Source organism: Euprymna scolopes, chromosome 32 (genome assembly GCF_053919585.1).
Source record: "Euprymna scolopes isolate OS-2025 chromosome 32, ASM5391958v1, whole genome shotgun sequence".
NCBI lineage: Eukaryota > Metazoa > Mollusca > Cephalopoda > Sepiida > Sepiolidae > Euprymna > Euprymna scolopes.
Window position 1 is genome coordinate 50,314,656 of NC_136513.1, and position 18,760 is coordinate 50,333,415.

The 18,760-nt window shown below is 47.5% G+C and overlaps 1 protein-coding gene across 28 annotated transcripts in view; it reads right to left on the bottom strand.

Moving 5' to 3' along the window:
• Window positions 1-18,760, bottom strand: part of LOC145256347 (spectrin beta chain-like) — a 648,628-nt gene that overhangs the window by 116,612 nt on the left and 513,256 nt on the right. For all 28 annotated transcript variants that reach the window (XM_080115149.1, XM_080115145.1, XM_080115140.1 and 25 more), the window contains 2 exons: window positions 17,927-18,096; window positions 16,489-16,604 (listed from right to left, as the gene is read on the bottom strand). In XM_080115149.1, the coding sequence (XP_079971275.1) occupies window positions 16,489-16,604; window positions 17,927-18,096 (286 nt within the window). The remainder of the gene's footprint in view (window positions 1-16,488; window positions 16,605-17,926; window positions 18,097-18,760) is intronic.

Below are 18,760 nucleotides of genomic sequence, written 5' to 3' on the forward strand. Positions count from 1 at the left end.
GAAAGTGAGAGAGAGAGAGAGACGGGGAAAGTGAGAGAGAGAGAGAGACGGGGAAAGTGAGAGAGAGAGAGAGACGGGGAAAGTGAGAGAGAGAGAGAGACGGGGAAAGTGAGAGAAAGAGAGAGAGAGAGACAGGGAAAGAGAGAGAGAGAGAGAGAGAGAGACGGGGAAAGAGAGAGAGAGAGAGAGACGGGGAAAGTGAGAGAGAGAGAGAGACGGGGAAAGTGAGAGAGAGAGAGAGACGGGGAAAGTGAGAGAGAGAGAGAGACGGGGAAAGTGAGAGAGAGAGAGAGACGGGGAAAGTGAGAGAGAGAGAGAGACGGGGAAAGTGAGAGAGAGAGAGAGACGGGGAAAGTGAGAGAGAGAGAGAGACGGGGAAAGTGAGAGAGAGAGAGAGACGGGGAAAGTGAGAGAGAGAGAGAGACGGGGAAAGTGAGAGAGAGAGAGAGACGGGGAAAGTGAGAGAGAGAGAGAGACGGGGAAAGTGAGAGAGAGAGACGGGGAAAGTGAGAGAGAGAGAGAGACGGGGAAAGTGAGAGAGAGAGAGAGACGGGGAAAGTGAGAGAGAGAGAGAGACGGGGAAAGTGAGAGAGAGAGAGAGAGACGGGGAAAGTGAGAGAGAGAGAGAGAGACGGGGAAAGTGAGAGAGAGAGAGAGAGACGGGGAAAGTGAGAGAGAGAGAGAGAGACGGGGAAAGTGAGAGAGAGAGAGAGAGAGACGGGGAAAGTGAGAGAGAGAGAGAGAGACGGGGAAAGTGAGAGAGAGAGAGAGAGACGGGGAAAGTGAGAGAGAGAGAGAGAGACGGGGAAAGTGAGAGAGAGAGAGAGAGACGGGGAAAGTGAGAGAGAGAGAGAGAGACGGGGAAAGTGAGAGAGAGAGAGAGAGACGGGGAAAGTGAGAGAGAGAGAGAGAGACGGGGAAAGTGAGAGAGAGAGAGAGAGACGGGGAAAGTGAGAGAGAGAGAGAGAGACGGGGAAAGTGAGAGAGAGAGAGAGAGACGGGGAAAGTGAGAGAGAGAGAGAGAGACGGGGAAAGTGAGAGAGAGAGAGAGACGGGGAAAGTGAGAGAGAGAGAGAGAGACGGGGAAAGTGAGAGAGAGAGAGAGAGACGGGGAAAGTGAGAGAGAGAGAGAGAGACGGGGAAAGTGAGAGAGAGAGAGAGAGACGGGGAAAGTGAGAGAGAGAGAGAGAGACGGGGAAAGTGAGAGAGAGAGAGAGAGACGGGGAAAGTGAGAGAGAGAGAGAGAGACGGGGAAAGTGAGAGAGAGAGAGAGAGACGGGGAAAGTGAGAGAGAGAGAGAGAGACGGGGAAAGTGAGAGAGAGAGAGAGAGACGGGGAAAGTGAGAGAGAGAGAGAGAGACGGGGAAAGTGAGAGAGAGAGAGAGAGACGGGGAAAGTGAGAGAGAGAGAGAGAGACGGGGAAAGTGAGAGAGAGAGAGAGAGACGGGGAAAGTGAGAGAGAGAGAGAGAGACGGGGAAAGTGAGAGAGAGAGAGAGAGACGGGGAAAGTGAGAGAGAGAGAGAGAGACGGGGAAAGTGAGAGAGAGAGAGAGAGACGGGGAAAGTGAGAGAGAGAGAGAGAGAGACGGGGAAAGTGTGAGAGAGAGAGAGAGAGAGACGGGGAAAGTGAGAGAGAGAGAGAGAGACGGGGAAAGTGAGAGAGAGAGAGAGAGACGGGGAAAGTGAGAGAGAGAGAGAGAGACGGGGAAAGTGAGAGAGAGAGAGAGAGACGGGGAAAGTGAGAGAGAGAGAGAGAGACGGGGAAAGTGAGAGGAGAGAGAGAGAGACGGGGAAAGTGAGAGAGAGAGAGAGAGACGGGGAAAGTGAGAGAGAGAGAGAGAGACGGGGAAAGTGAGAGAGAGAGAGAGAGACGGGGAAAGTGAGAGAGAGAGAGAGAGACGGGGAAAGTGAGAGAGAGAGAGAGAGACGGGGAAAGTGAGAGAGAGAGAGAGAGACGGGGAAAGTGAGAGAGAGAGAGAGAGACGGGGAAAGTGAGAGAGAGAGAGAGAGACGGGGAAAGTGAGAGAGAGAGAGAGACGGGGAAAGTGAGAGAGAGAGAGAGAGACGGGGAAAGTGAGAGAGAGAGAGAGAGACGGGGAAAGTGAGAGAGAGAGAGAGAGACGGGGAAAGTGAGAGAGAGAGAGAGACGGGGAAAGTGAGAGAGAGAGAGACGGGGAAAGTGAGAGAGAGAGAGAGACGGGGAAAGTGAGAGAGAGAGAGAGACGGGGAAAGTGAGAGAGAGAGAGAGACGGGGAAAGTGAGAGAGAGAGAGAGACGGGGAAAGTGAGAGAGAGAGAGAGACGGGGAAAGTGAGAGAGAGAGAGAGACGGGGAAAGTGAGAGAGAGAGAGAGACGGGGAAAGAGAGAGAGAGAGACGGGGAAAGCGAGAGAGAGAGACGGGGGAAAGAGAGAGAGAGAGACGGGGAAAGAGAGAGAGAGAGAGACGGGGAAAGAGAGAGAGAGAGAGAGAGACGGGGAAAGAGAGAGAGAGAGAGAGAGACGGGGAAAGAGAGAGAGAGAGACGGGGAAGAGAGAGAGAGAGAGAGAGACGGGGAAAGAGAGAGAGAGAGAGAGAGACGGGGAAAGAGAGAGAGAGAGAGAGAGACGGGGAAAGAGAGAGAGAGAGAGAGAGACGGGGAAAGAGAGAGAGAGAGAGAGACGGGGAAAGTGAGTGAGAGAGAGAGACGGGGAAAGTGAGTGAGAGAGAGAGACGGGGAAAGTGAGTGAGAGAGAGAGACGGGGAAAGTGAGTGAGAGAGAGAGACGGGGAAAGTGAGTGAGAGAGAGAGACGGGAAAGTGAGTGAGAGAGAGAGACGGGAAAATGAGTGAGAGAGAGAGACGGGGAAAGTGAGTGAGAGAGAGAGACGGGGAAAGTGAGTGAGAGAGAGAGACGGGGAAAGTGAGTGAGAGAGAGAGACGGGGAAAGTGAGTGAGAGAGAGAGACGGGGAAAGTGAGAGAGAGAGAGACGGGGAAAGTGAGAGAGAGACGGGGAAAGTGAGAGAGAGACGGGGAAAGTGAGAGAGAGAGAGAGACGGGGAAAGTGAGAGAGAGAGAGAGACGGGGAAAGTGAGAGAGAGAGAGAGAGACGGGGAAAGTGAGAGAGAGAGAGAGAGACGGGGAAAGTGAGAGAGAGAGAGAGAGACGGGGAAAGTGAGAGAGAGAGAGAGAGACGGGGAAAGTGAGAGAGAGAGAGAGAGACGGGGAAAGTGAGAGAGAGAGAGAGAGACGGGGAAAGTGAGAGAGAGAGAGAGAGACGGGGAAAGTGAGAGAGAGAGAGAGAGACGGGGAAAGTGAGAGAGAGAGAGAGAGACGGGGAAAGTGAGAGAGAGAGAGAGAGACGGGGAAAGTGAGAGAGAGAGAGAGAGACGGGGAAAGTGAGAGAGAGAGAGAGAGACGGGGAAAGTGAGAGAGAGAGAGAGAGACGGGGAAAGTGAGAGAGAGAGAGAGAGAGACGGGGAAAGTGAGAGAGAGAGAGAGAGACGGGGAAAGTGAGAGAGAGAGAGAGAGACGGGGAAAGTGAGAGAGAGAGAGAGAGACGGGGAAAGTGAGAGAGAGAGAGAGAGACGGGGAAAGTGAGAGAGAGAGAGAGAGACGGGGAAAGTGAGAGAGAGAGAGAGAGACGGGGAAAGTGAGAGAGAGAGAGAGAGACGGGGAAAGTGAGAGAGAGAGAGAGAGACGGGGAAAGTGAGAGAGAGAGAGAGAGACGGGGAAAGTGAGAGAGAGAGAGAGAGACGGGGAAAGTGAGAGAGAGAGAGAGAGACGGGGAAAGTGAGAGAGAGAGAGAGAGACGGGGAAAGTGAGAGAGAGAGAGAGAGACGGGGAAAGTGAGAGAGAGAGAGAGAGACGGGGAAAGTGAGAGAGAGAGAGAGAGAGAGACGGGGAAAGTGAGAGAGAGAGAGAGAGACGGGGAAAGTGAGAGAGAGAGAGAGACGGGGAAAGTGAGAGAGAGAGAGAGACGGGGAAAGTGAGAGAGAGAGAGAGAGAGACGGGGAAAGTGAGAGAGAGAGAGAGAGAGACGGGGAAAGTGAGAGAGAGAGAGAGAGACGGGGAAAGTGAGAGAGAGAGAGAGAGAGAGACGGGGAAAGTGAGAGAGAGAGAGAGACGGGGAAAGTGAGAGAGAGAGAGAGACGGGGAAAGTGAGAGAGAGAGAGAGACGGGGAAAGTGAGAGAGAGAGAGAGACGGGGAAAGTGAGAGAGAGAGAGAGACGGGGAAAGTGAGAGAGAGAGAGAGACGGGGAAAGTGAGAGAGAGAGAGAGACGGGGAAAGTGAGAGAGAGAGAGAGACGGGGAAAGTGAGAGAGAGAGAGAGACGGGGAAAGTGAGAGAGAGAGAGAGACGGGGAAAGTGAGAGAGAGAGAGACGGGGAAAGTGAGAGAGAGAGAGAGACGGGGAAAGTGAGAGAGAGAGAGAGACGGGGAAAGTGAGAGAGAGAGAGAGACGGGGAAAGTGAGAGAGAGAGAGAGACGGGGAAAGTGAGAGAGAGAGAGAGACGGGGAAAGTGAGAGAGAGAGAGAGACGGGGAAAGTGAGAGAGAGAGAGAGACGGGGAAGTGAGAGAGAGAGAGAGACGGGGAAAGTGAGAGAGAGAGAGAGACGGGGAAAGTGAGAGAGAGAGAGAGACGGGGAAAGTGAGAGAGAGAGAGAGACGGGGAAAGTGAGAGAGAGAGACGGGGAAAGTGAGAGAGAGAGAGACGGGGAAAGTGAGAGAGAGACGGGGAAAGTGAGAGAGAGAGAGAGAGAGAGAGAGAGAGAGAGAGAGACGGGGAAAGAGAGAGAGAGAGAGACGGGAAAGAGAGAGAGAGAGAGAGACGGGGAAAGAGAGAGAGAGAGAGACGGAGGAAAGAGAGAGAGAGAGAGAGACGGGGAAAGAGAGAGAGAGAGAGAGAACGGGGAAAGAGAGAGAGAGAGAGAGACGGGGAAAGAGAGAGAGAGAGACGGGGAAAGAGAGAGAGAGAGAGAGAGAGACGGGGAAAGAGAGAGAGAGAGACGGGGAAAGAGAGAGAGAGAGACGGGGAAAGAGAGAGAGAGAGACGGGGAAAAGAGAGAGAGAGAGAGAGAGAGAGAGAGAGAGACGGGGAAAGAGAGAGAGAGAGAGAGACGGGGAAAGAGAGAGAGAGAGAGAGACGGGGAAAGAGAGAGAGAGAGAGACGGGGAAAGAGAGAGAGAGAGAGAGAGAGAGAGAGAGACGGGGAAAGAGAGAGAGAGAGAGACGGGGAAAGAGAGAGAGAGAGACGGGGAAAGAGAGAGAGAGAGAGAGAGAGACGGGGAAAGAGAGAGAGAGAGACGGGAAAGAGAGAGAGAGACGGGGAAAGAGAGAGAGAGAGACGGGGAAAGAGAGAGAGAGAGACGGGGAAAGAGAGAGAGAGAGACGGGGAAAGAGAGAGAGAGAGACGGGGAAAGAGAGAGAGAGAGACGGGGAAAGAGAGAGAGAGAGAGAGAGAGAGAGACGGGGAAAGAGAGAGAGAGAGAGAGAGACGGGGAAAGAGAGAGAGAGAGAGAGACGGGGAAGAGAGAGAGAGAGAGAGAGAGAGAGACGGGGAAAGAGAGAGAGAGAGAGACGGGGAAAGAGAGAGAGAGAGACGGGGAAAGAGAGAGAGAGAGAGAGAGACGGGGAAAGAGAGAGAGAGAAAGAGAGACGGGGAAAGAGAGAGAGACGGGGAAAGAGAGAGAGAGAGAGAGACGGGGAAAGAGAGAGAGAGAGAGAGAGACGGGGAAAGAGAGAGAGAGAGAGAGAGACGGGGAAAGAGAGAGAGAGAGAGAGACGGGGAAAGAGAGAGAGAGAGAGAGAGAGAGAGACGGGAAAGAGAGAGAGAGAGAGAGAGAGAGAGAGACGGGGAAAGAGAGAGAGAGAGAGAGAGAGAGAGAGAGACGGGGAAAGAGAGAGAGAGAGACGGGGAAAGAGAGAGAGAGAGACGGGGAAAGAGAGAGAGAGAGACGGGGAAAGAGAGAGAGAGAGAGAGAGAGAGAGAGAGAGAGAGAGAGACGGGGAAAGAGAGAGAGAGAGAGAGAGACGGGGAAGAGAGAGAGAGAGAGACGGGAAAGAGAGAGAGAGAGAGAGAGAGACGGGGAAAGAGAGAGAGAGAGACGGGGAAAGAGAGAGAGAGAGAGAGAGACGGGGAAAGAGAGAGAGAGAGAGAGAGACGGGGAAAGAGAGAGAGAGAGAGACGGGGAAAGAGAGAGAGAGAGAGAGACGGGGAAAGTGAGTGAGAGAGAGAGACGGGGAAAGTGAGTGAGAGAGAGAGACGGGGAAAGTGAGTGAGAGAGAGACGGGGAAAGAGAGAGAGAGAGAGACGGGAAGAGAGACGGGGAAAGAGAGAGAGAGAGACGGGGAAAGAGAGAGAGAGAGACGGGGAAAGAGAGAGAGAGAGACGGGAAAGAGAGAGAGAGAGAGACGGGGAAAGAGAGACGGGGAAAGAGAGAGAGAGAGACGGGGAAAGAGAGAGAGAGAGACGGGGAAAGAGAGAGAGAGAGACGGGGAGAGAGAGAGAGAGAGACGGGGAAAGAGAGAGAGAGAGAGAGAGACGGGGAAAGAGAGAGAGAGAGAGAGAGACGGGGAAAGAGAGAGAGAGAGAGACGGGGAAAGAGAGAGAGAGAGAGAGACGGGGAAGTGAGTGAGAGAGAGAGACGGGGAAAGTGAGTGAGAGAGAGAGACGGGGGAAGTGAGTGAGAGAGAGAGACGGGGAAAGTGAGTGAGAGAGAGAGACGGGGAAAGTGAGTGAGAGAGAGAGACGGGGAAAGTGAGTGAGAGAGAGAGACGGGGAAAGTGAGTGAGAGAGAGAGACGGGGAAGTGAGTGAGAGAGAGAGACGGGGAAAGTGAGAGAGAGAGAGACGGGGAAAGTGAGAGAGAGACGGGGAAAGTGAGAGAGAGACGGGGAAAGTGAGAGAGAGACGGGGAAAGTGAGAGAGAGACGGGGAAGTGAGAGAGAGAGAGAGACGGGGAAAGTGAGAGAGAGAGAGAGACGGGGAAAGTGAGAGAGAGAGAGAGACGGGGAAAGTGAGAGAGAGAGAGAGACGGGGAAAGTGAGAGAGAGAGAGAGACGGGAAAAGTGAGAGAGAGAGAGAGACGGGGGAAAGTGAGAGAGAGAGAGAGACGGGGAAAGTGAGAGAGAGAGAGAGACGGGGAAAGTGAGAGAGAGAGAGAGACGGGGAAAGTGAGAGAGAGAGAGAGACGGGGAAAGTGAGAGAGGAGAGAGACGGGGAAAGTGAGAGAGAGAGAGACGGGGAAAGTGAGAGAGAGACGGGGAAAGTGAGAGAGAGACGGGGAAAGTGAGAGAGAGACGGGGAAAGTGAGAGAGAGACGGGAAAGTGAGAGAGAGACGGGGAAAGTGAGAGAGAGACGGGGAAAGTGAGAGAGAGAGAGAGACGGGGAAAGTGAGAGAGAGAGAGAGACGGGGAAAGTGAGAGAGAGAGAGAGACGGGGAAAGTGAGAGAGAGAGAGAGACGGGGAAAGTGAGAGAGAGAGAGAGACGGGGAAAGTGAGAGAGAGAGAGAGAGAGAGACGGGGAAAGAGAGAGAGAGAGAGAGAGAGACGGGGAAAGAGAGAGAGAGAGAGAGAGACGGGGAAAGTGAGAGAGAGAGAGAGACGGGGAAAGTGAGAGAGAGAGAGAGACGGGGAAAGTGAGAGAGAGAGAGAGACGGGGAAGTGAGAGAGAGAGAGAGACGGGGAAAGTGAGAGAGAGAGAGAGACGGGGAAAGTGAGAGAGAGAGAGAGACGGGAAAGTGAGAGAGAGAGAGAGACGGGGAAAGTGAGAGAGAGAGAGAGACGGGGAAAGTGAGAGAGAGAGAGAGACGGGGAAAGTGAGAGAGAGAGAGAGACGGGAAAGTGAGAGAGAGAGAGAGAGACGGGGAAAGTGAGAGAGAGAGAGAGAGACGGGGAAAGTGAGAGAGAGAGAGAGAGACGGGGAAAGTGAGAGAGAGAGAGAGAGACGGGGAAAGTGAGAGAGAGAGAGAGAGAGACGGGGAAAGTGAGAGAGAGAGAGAGAGACGGGGAAAGTGAGAGAGAGAGAGAGAGACGGGGAAAGTGAGAGAGAGAGAGAGAGACGGGGAAAGTGAGAGAGAGAGAGAGAGACGGGGAAAGTGAGAGAGAGAGAGAGAGACGGGGAAAGTGAGAGAGAGAGAGAGAGACGGGGAAAGTGAGAGAGAGAGAGAGAGACGGGGAAAGTGAGAGAGAGAGAGAGAGACGGGGAAAGTGAGAGAGAGAGAGAGAGACGGGGAAAGGAGAGAGAGAGAGAAGAGAGAGAGACGGGGAAAGTGAGAGAGAGAGAGAGAGACGGGGAAAGTGAGAGAGAGAGAGAGAGACGGGGAAAGTGAGAGAGAGAGAGAGAGACGGGGAAAGTGAGAGAGAGAGAGAGAGACGGGAAAGTGAGAGAGAGAGAGACGGGAAAGTGAGAGAGAGAGAGAGACGGGGAAAGTGAGAGAGAGAGAGAGAGACGGGGAAAGTGAGAGAGAGAGAGAGAGACGGGGGAAAGTGAGAGAGAGAGAGAGACGGGGGAAAGTGAGAGAGAGAGAGAGAGACGGGGAAAGTGAGAGAGAGAGAGAGAGACGGGAAAGTGAGAGAGAGAGAGAGAGAGAAGGAGAGAGAGAGAGAGAGACGGAGAAAGTGAGAGAGAGAGAGAGAGACGGGGAAAGTGAGAGAGAGAAGAGAGAGACGGGAAAGTGAGAGAGAGAGAGAGAGACGGGGAAAGTGAGAGAGAGAGAGAGAGACGAGGAAAGTGAGAGAGAGAGAGAGAGACGGGGAAAGTGAGAGAGAGAGAGAGAGACGGGGGAAAGTGAGAGAGAGAGAGAGAGACGGGGAAAGTGAAGAGGAGAGAGAGAGACGGGGAAAGTGAGAGAGAGAGAGAGAGACGGGGAAAGTGAGAGAGAGAGAGAGAGACGGGGAAAGTGAGAGAGAGAGAGAGAGACGGGGAAAGTGAGAGAGAGAGAGAGAGACGGGAGAAAGTGGAGAGAGAGAGAGAGAGAGACGGGGAAAGTGAGAGAGAGAGAGAGAGACGGGGAAAGTGAGAGAGAGAGAGAGAGACGGGGAAAGTGAGAGAGAGAGAGAGAGACGGGGAAAGTGAGAGAGAGAGAGAGAGACGGGGAAAGTGAGAGAGAGAGAGAGAGACGGGGAAAGTGAGAGAGAGAGAGAGACGGGGAAAGTGAGAGAGAGAGAGAGACGGGGAAAGTGAGAGAGAGAGAGAGACGGGGAAAGTGAGAGAGAGAGAGAGACGGGGAAAGTGAGAGAGAGAGAGAGACGGGGAAAGTGAGAGAGAGAGAGAGACGGGGAAAGTGAGAGAGAGAGAGAGACGGGGAAAGTGAGAGAGAGAGAGAGACGGGGAAAGTGAGAGAGAGAGAGAGACGGGGAAAGTGAGAGAGAGAGAGAGACGGGGAAAGTGAGAGAGAGAGAGAGACGGGGAAAGTGAGAGAGAGAGAGAGACGGGGAAAGAGAGAGAGAGAGACGGGGAAAGAGAGAGAGAGAGACGGGGAAAGAGAGAGAGAGAGACGGGGAAAGAGAGAGAGAGAGACGGGGAAAGAGAGAGAGAGAGACGGGGAAAGAGAGAGAGAGAGACGGGGAAAGAGAGAGAGAGAGACGGGGAAGAGAGAGAGAGAGAGACGGGGAAAGAGAGAGAGAGAGAGAGAGACGGGGAAAGAGAGAGAGAGAGAGAGAGACGGGGAAAGAGAGAGAGAGAGAGAGAGACGGGGAAAGAGAGAGAGAGAGAGAGAGACGGGGAAAGAGAGAGAGAGAGAGAGAGACGGGGAAGAGAGAGAGAGAGAGAGACGGGGAAAGTGAGTGAGAGAGAGAGACGGGGAAAGTGAGTGAGAGAGAGAGACGGGGAAAGTAAGTGAGAGAGAGAGACGGGGAAAGTGAGTGAGAGAGAGAGACGGGGAAAGTGAGTGAGAGAGAGAGACGGGGAAAGTGAGTGAGAGAGAGAGACGGGGAAAGTGAGTGAGAGAGAGAGACGGGGAAAGTGAGTGAGAGAGAGAGACGGGGAAAGTGAGTGAGAGAGAGAGACGGGGAAAGTGAGTGAGAGAGAGAGACGGGGAAAGTGAGAGAGAGAGAGAGACGGGGAAAGTGAGAGAGAGAGAGACGGGGAAAGTGAGAGAGAGAGAGACGGGGAAAGTGAGAGAGAGAGAGAGACGGGGAAAGTGAGAGAGAGAGAGAGACGGGGAAAGTGAGAGAGAGAGAGAGAGACGGGGAAAGTGAGAGAGAGAGAGAGAGACGGGGAAAGTGAGAGAGAGAGAGAGAGACGGGGAAAGTGAGAGAGAGAGAGAGAGACGGGGAAAGTGAGAGAGAGAGAGAGAGACGGGGAAAGTGAGAGAGAGAGAGAGAGACGGGGAAAGTGAGAGAGAGAGAGAGAGACGGGGAAAGTGAGAGAGAGAGAGAGAGACGGGGAAAGTGAGAGAGAGAGAGAGAGACGGGGAAAGTGAGAGAGAGAGAGAGAGACGGGGAAAGTGAGAGAGAGAGAGAGAGACGGGGAAAGTGAGAGAGAGAGAGAGAGACGGGGAAAGTGAGAGAGAGAGAGAGAGACGGGGAAAGTGAGAGAGAGAGAGAGAGACGGGGAAAGTGAGAGAGAGAGAGAGAGACGGGGAAAGTGAGAGAGAGAGAGAGAGACGGGGAAAGTGAGAGAGAGAGAGAGAGACGGGGAAAGTGAGAGAGAGAGAGAGAGACGGGGAAAGTGAGAGAGAGAGAGAGAGACGGGGAAAGTGAGAGAGAGAGAGAGAGACGGGGAAAGTGAGAGAGAGAGAGAGAGACGGGGAAAGTGAGAGAGAGAGAGAGAGACGGGGAAAGTGAGAGAGAGAGAGAGAGACGGGGAAAGTGAGAGAGAGAGAGAGAGACGGGGAAAGTGAGAGAGAGAGAGAGAGACGGGGAAAGTGAGAGAGAGAGAGAGAGACGGGGAAAGTGAGAGAGAGAGAGAGAGACGGGGAAAGTGAGAGAGAGAGAGAGAGAGAGACGGGGAAAGTGAGAGAGAGAGAGAGAGACGGGGAAAGTGAGAGAGAGAGAGAGACGGGGAAAGTGAGAGAGAGACGGGGAAAGTGAGAGAGAGAGAGAGAGAGACGGGGAAAGTGAGAGAGAGAGAGAGAGACGGGGAAAGTGAGAGAGAGAGAGAGACGGGGAAAGTGAGAGAGAGAGAGAGACGGGGAAAGTGAGAGAGAGAGAGAGACGGGGAAAGTGAGAGAGAGAGAGAGAGACGGGGAAAGTGAGAGAGAGAGAGAGACGGGGAAAGTGAGAGAGAGAGAGAGACGGGGAAAGTGAGAGAGAGAGAGAGACGGGGAAAGTGAGAGAGAGAGAGAGACGGGGAAAGTGAGAGAGAGAGAGAGACGGGGAAAGTGAGAGAGAGAGAGAGACGGGGAAAGTGAGAGAGAGAGAGAGACGGGGAAAGTGAGAGAGAGAGAGAGAGACGGGGAAAGTGAGAGAGAGAGAGAGACGGGGAAAGTGAGAGAGAGAGAGAGACGGGGAAAGTGAGAGAGAGAGAGAGACGGGGAAAGTGAGAGAGAGAGAGAGACGGGGAAAGTGAGAGAGAGAGAGAGACGGGGAAAGTGAGAGAGAGAGAGAGACGGGGAAAGTGAGAGAGAGAGAGAGACGGGGAAAGTGAGAGAGAGAGAGAGACGGGGAAAGTGAGAGAGAGAGAGAGACGGGGAAAGTGAGAGAGAGAGAGAGACGGGGAAAGTGAGAGAGAGAGAGAGACGGGGAAAGTGAGAGAGAGAGAGAGACGGGGAAAGTGAGAGAGAGAGAGAGACGGGGAAAGTGAGAGAGAGAGAGAGACGGGGAAAGTGAGAGAGAGAGAGAGACGGGGAAAGTGAGAGAGAGAGAGAGACGGGGAAAGTGAGAGAGAGAGAGAGACGGGGAAAGTGAGAGAGAGAGAGAGACGGGGAAAGTGAGAGAGAGAGAGAGACGGGGAAAGTGAGAGAGAGAGAGAGACGGGGAAAGTGAGAGAGAGAGAGAGACGGGGAAAGTGAGAGAGAGACGGGGAAAGTGAGAGAGAGACGGGGAAAGTGAGAGAGAGACGGGGAAAGTGAGAGAGAGACGGGGAAAGTGAGAGAGAGACGGGGAAAGTGAGAGAGAGACGGGGAAAGTGAGAGAGAGACGGGGAAAGTGAGAGAGAGACGGGGAAAGTGAGAGAGAGACGGGGAAAGTGAGAGAGAGAGAGAGACGGGGAAAGTGAGAGAGAGAGAGAGACGGGGAAAGTGAGAGAGAGAGAGAGACGGGGAAAGTGAGAGAGAGAGAGAGACGGGGAAAGTGAGAGAGAGAGAGAGACGGGGAAAGTGAGAGAGAGAGAGAGACGGGGAAAGTGAGAGAGAGAGAGAGACGGGGAAAGTGAGAGAGAGAGAGAGACGGGGAAAGTGAGAGAGAGAGAGAGACGGGGAAAGTGAGAGAGAGAGAGAGACGGGGAAAGTGAGAGAGAGAGAGAGACGGGGAAAGTGAGAGAGAGAGAGAGACGGGGAAAGTGAGAGAGAGAGAGAGACGGGGAAAGTGAGAGAGAGAGAGAGACGGGGAAAGTGAGAGAGAGAGAGAGACGGGGAAAGTGAGAGAGAGAGAGAGACGGGGAAAGTGAGAGAGAGAGAGAGACGGGGAAAGTGAGAGAGAGAGAGAGACGGGGAAAGTGAGAGAGAGAGAGAGACGGGGAAAGTGAGAGAGAGAGAGAGACGGGGAAAGTGAGAGAGAGAGAGAGACGGGGAAAGTGAGAGAGAGAGAGAGACGGGGAAAGTGAGAGAGAGAGAGAGACGGGGAAAGTGAGAGAGAGAGAGAGAGACGGGGAAAGTGAGAGAGAGAGAGAGACGGGGAAAGTGAGAGAGAGAGAGAGACGGGGAAAGTGAGAGAGAGAGAGAGACGGGGAAAGTGAGAGAGAGAGAGAGAGACGGGGAAAGTGAGAGAGAGAGAGAGAGACGGGGAAAGTGAGAGAGAGAGAGAGACGGGGAAAGTGAGAGAGAGAGAGAGACGGGGAAAGTGAGAGAGAGAGAGAGACGGGGAAAGTGAGAGAGAGAGAGAGACGGGGAAAGTGAGAGAGAGAGAGAGACGGGGAAAGTGAGAGAGAGAGAGAGACGGGGAAAGTGAGAGAGAGACGGGGGAAAGTGAGAGAGAGACGGGGAAAGTGAGAGAGAGACGGGGAAAGTGAGAGAGAGACGGGGAAAGTGAGAGAGAGACGGGGAAAGTGAGAGAGAGACGGGGAAAGTGAGAGAGAGACGGGGAAAGTGAGAGAGAGACGGGGAAAGTGAGAGAGAGACGGGGAAAGTGAGAGAGAGACGGGGAAAGTGAGAGAGAGACGGGGAAAGTGAGAGAGAGACGGGGAAAGTGAGAGAGAGACGGGGAAAGTGAGAGAGAGACGGGGAAAGTGAGAGAGAGACGGGGAAAGTGAGAAAGAGACGGGGAAAGTGAGAGAGAGACGGGGAAAGAGAGGAGAGAGGTTGGGGTGGGGGGCAGACAAATTAAGAAAGAGGGAGAGAATGAGAAAGAGAGGTGGGGATAAAAATATGTGTAACTCTGACAAGTGCCAATGTAACCAATGGTTGATTCCCTGGCAAATCTTGCTTAAGGGATAAATGGTGAGAGGTGAACACAAAGCAACTGTCACTTCTGCTAGACAAGGGAAAATTATTACAGATGAAGACTTTAAATGATTCATGCACCAGCATCGTTGTTGAGTCAGTTTGTCTTTGGGAAATCAGGGAAAGGAGGAAAAACTGAACAGGCTGACATGCATGCCATGGTTCATATTGATTTTCGCAGAAGCGAACAATTTGTTTCTTTGGTGAATAATCCAACTACGTAGATTCATCTGCACACAACAAACAAAATATTTTACACTTTGTTTTGGTTTGGGTTTTCCCCTCAGAAAGCTGAAAAAAAAACATTGGAGGAATTCAGCTCTTTGGAAATAGAGGTAGTCATAAATAGATGGGTCATTCAGTATAAAACTACATGCAAAAAAAAAAAAAGAAAAGAAAATTTACGGAATTATGTAATAATTTTTAAAGGTAAATCTGAATGAAAAAAATATATTCTAGAGATGATTTAAGCGATACATTGGTTTATACCGCAACACTTTTCAAACTATTTTGTCAAATACTGTAAGATTGTACTGAGATTTTTATGCTTATAATTTTTAATGTGTTTCTTAACAGATGTGGAATATGATTGGTAGACTAATTTCTTTTGGTGACATTTATTAGGTCTTGTTAAATCATTTGCAACCCAGACATGTACGACATCTTCAAATTAGAGCAAAGAACTCTCCAAACCTCCCATATTTTGAAATCACCATCAAATGTGTCATCTTGAGTGTTTTTCAACCATACAAACTCATATAGTTAATGTGGTCATGATTATATACAAGACCTCATCTCAAAAGTGACACAACATACATCACCAGATGCCATTTTACTAACACGGTTATTTGGAGGATGATCGAGCACTGTCGATTGATTCTAGACCATACGATTAGGTTTTATCAAGCTCTACATTGGCATACATTGCTCCCAATTTCCCTTTTTTGGACACTTCATTCAAATTTGGCATATTTTTATTGAATATGGATTCGTTCAATATCTCACAGATGTCAACATTCTTACTGGAAACAGGATACCATTTTGTTGTTAGGATAACGAAAGTTAAAGATATATTTATAATTTATGTGACTGAAAGATGTATTTAGGTAATTCCCATTTCAATCACGTAAATTATTTAAAGTTGAAAGAAGCCTAATTATTTTGTTTTCTTCATTAATGATAAAGATGTTTGCTCTCCACATAAGCAACAGCAGTCCTTCACTTTTCACCAACACCAAAACACATTACCATGGCATTCAAATATAAAAGTCTCGCAAGAAAAAAAAAATTCATTTATTTTTATTCTGCCATGTTGAACTCCCAACAGCACGTAAATTTGCATAATCGTGCTCGCCTTGTATTGAAATGCTTCTAGGTTTGCATACCACTGTTTCCTCACTTTGGGCATATGCTAATCGTGGACACTCTGCACTGTCTCTACAAGAAGGTTTTCAGCACAAGATACTTGAATGGTTAGGGATAAATTTAGATTATTTTATTCTGATTCACCAATTTTTTTTTTGTGTGGGATACTAGTCCTGTTCTTAAACCTTTTTCTTTAATTTCTTTACATAATTTAATGGAATTTTTTTTAAACACATGTATTTTTCAATAATGATTGAAACATGTGGTTGCAGGAGGTCATGTCCTTTTTGCTTCTGCACAAAATAAAAATATTAGCTTTAAAAGAAAGTTTTTGCAGAATTTTTTATTTTGATTTCAAATGATGTATGATGTATTTTCAAATAAGTTTTCATTATAATACCTTTACTTTATGTATTATTTTAAAGAGCGTTTTTCACTCTAATTGTTTAAATTACAATCGTTTTAAAACAATTATATCTTCTTTTCACAACGTTGAATACAGGATGGAAAAAAAGCAAATTTTCTTATTTCAATTAAAGCTAGGCCGAAAAGCTGCTGAAACAGCTCGTGATATCAACAAAGTGTTTCGCCCAGGAACCACTACTGAGCGCACAGCACAATGGTCGTTTAAGAAATTTTGTGGCAGTGACGAAGATGATAAACATAGTGGTCGGTCATCAGATGTTGACAACAATCAATTAAGAGCCTTAGTCGAAACCAATCCATGCACAACTGTTTGAGAACTTGCTTCTGAATTAGTCGTAAGATATACAACAATTTCCAATCGCTTCAGAGATTGTAAAGACAAAAACTTGATAAATGAGCCTCACAAATTGAACGACAACCAAAAGGAGCACTGTGATGAAGTGTCATCTTCCATTCTTTTACACAAGAATAACCTGTTTCTCAACCAAGTTGTGATGAAAAGTGGGTTCTTTACGACAACTGGCAACACTCAGCTCAGTGGTTAGATGCCGACGAAGCTCCACAACACTTTCCAAATCCAGAGTTGCACTAAAAGAAAGTCATGCTGACTGTTTGGTGATCTGCGACTGGTCTCATCCATGACAGCATTTTGAATGCAGGTGAAATCATTAAGGCGGATAAGTACTGTCAACAAATGGATGAAATGCATCAGAAACTTTGACAACAACACCCAGCATTAGTCAACAGAAAAGGCCTAATTCTCCTCCACAACAATCCCGAACTACACGTCGCTAACCAAATACTGCGGAAGTTAAACGAATTGGGCTACGAAACTGCCTCATCCGCCATACTTTCCAGACCTCTCACCTGTTTTTCATGCATCTCTTTCTGCGTGAGAAATGCTTCCAAAACTTAAGCAATATCAAAAACGCTTTCAGCAACTTCATTGCTACCAGAATGCAAGATTTTTTACGTTACTGGCATAAATACATTTGCTTTGCGCTGGCAAAAGGTTGTTGATTCTGATGGTGCTTATTTCGATCAATAAATTTTTGTTTGAGCCAAGATATGTGCATCTGAATTTAAAAGTTAAAAACTGCAAAAACTTTGTCAACCTGATATAATAGGACAAGGAATGTAAACTGGATTTCATTAGAAGAGTAGAAAATCCTCACCTTCTGGATCCAACAGTTTGGTGATGCCAAGTTTTTCTTCAGCAACTGTGAAGGCATTATTCAGATTGTGCATAGCATTGGATTTTTGGAGTTTGTCATACTGAATGAGGTCAGGCCTGAAATTATTTTTTTAAAAATAATTGGTTATGTTTTGGGGATATTTTTTTTTTGGGGGGGGGGGGGGGGTAGAAATATAAATATTGAAAGAAAAAATTAATTTCCTAACTAGTATATAAAGAAAAAATAACACTAACAAAATTTTTAAAAAAATTTTATATTAAACACCAAGAAAAAAAAAGAAAATTTCATCATTATAAAATTTCACGTTTACATTTCTTGCACAGGGTTTTCATTTAATATTGATTGAAATAAAAAATGCAATAGTATTAATTAAAACTAAATTTAAAATGATAATTCTACCAGAATGCATTTTTGTTTCTTCATAAAAGAATCAACCATTTTAATCTTTTGATAGTTGGGAGGGGATGGGAGATTATTTTGCGATGCTTCAAAATTTGAAAATAAATTTTTTTAAGTATATTTTTACTATAGATTAGAAAGTCATTTATTAAACTGGCTTCAAAATTCTTAGCGAAATATTAAAAGATTGAATATTTTTTAAGTTATTTTACAATCATTTTATAGAGATTAAAAATAACATTACCATAACCAAATTATAGTTTTATAACAATTTGGTTTACTAAATGAACAAACAATGTAATAATAATTAAATTTCATTTTAAATATTTTCTCCTCTTTTCAAATTGCGATTAAAAATAGTTGAAACAAAAATGAAAGTAGGCTTATGGACAACATCAGGTCAGTTAATTCATAATTTGTTTTTAACAATAGTATGTATAAAAAACAATTTTCTTTAATTGAATACATCCTCAAATATTAAATATTGCAATGAAATAAAGAAATAATTAAAACTTTCATAACATTAATAATTATGTAATTGTTCATCTTGCTATTATTTAGAAATATGAATGACTACAATAATTTAGAAGTAATTCCATGATTAAATAACTTTATCCAAATAAAAAGCTTGCTTTCTGCTTCCAACAATAGAAAGCAACAGTTGCGTTTAATAAAGACATAATTAGAAATGGAGAAAGAATAATTATACACATATGAGCAGCATCTGTAAAAATTTCATTGTTAACGAAAATAGGTTTTCATTCTATCATCCCACAAACAATAGATAGTATGATATAATCATATTGACACATGCGTTCTTGTTATATCACTAAAGTTAACATTGAGTCTAGTCACTAGAAAATATACTCACCATGCGTAAATTACCCTCTCTCCATGAAACAATTTCAAATAAAAATTGTGCAATCTCTTCATAGAAAAAAGTTCTATAAATGTTTGCGACTGTTATGATTATATAAATCAGTAATACAGTCCATCGCAAAGGAAACAAACCACTCACCTATGTTTGTGAATGATGGCATTGAAAGCCAAGCCATCTCTCCAGCTGGTAGTGAAATTTCGGACATTGACGTTCGGGTAGCCAGCCGTTTTCATCTGGCACCAAAGCAAGAGTGCATCTTTGGCAGATTTTGTCTCACTGTTCTCTGTTTCTTCGATGATGTCTTGAATCTGCAGAAATCAAACATCATTCATTAACAATGGTAACTGTTGAAACTCATTGACAATCAACAATTACAAAAGTAGTCGGGGGAAAAAAGTGATTATCCAGACCCCCCCCCCCCCCCCCGCTCTCTTTAAAAAAAACAAATTACAGAAAAATTATTATGATGTACATACTGTGGCGGAACAAATAGATAATATTTTTAAAAAATCATAAATTGATCAAATAATTTTATTTTTAAATAGGAAAAATATTTTTAGATGATTTTACGTGATTAATAGGAAATCGTAGTCATTACAAGGTTGCTCTTGCAAGTTTGAATTATTGTAGAGTTATTTACCCTTGTTTCTTCAAGACGGTATTATGAGAGTCTCTGGCTTACTCATAAAATTTGATTTTCTTAGTTAAAAATGAAACTACTTAATCAATTTACATAATTCTTGGAATACATTTTTATTTCATCATGGGTACATACATCATCCAAATTTTTCTTAATATAGGAAGAGTTCTAAACAAGAACCAAATAATTTAAATTGCATTTAAATTCCATTCTTTGGATGAGCTACTACAAGAATTTCTTATGACTGACCATAGCTGTCAGAGATATTGGTAAACTTAAGAATCATGATGATATGAAAACAAGATACCAGTTATTGTTTTGAAGAATATTAA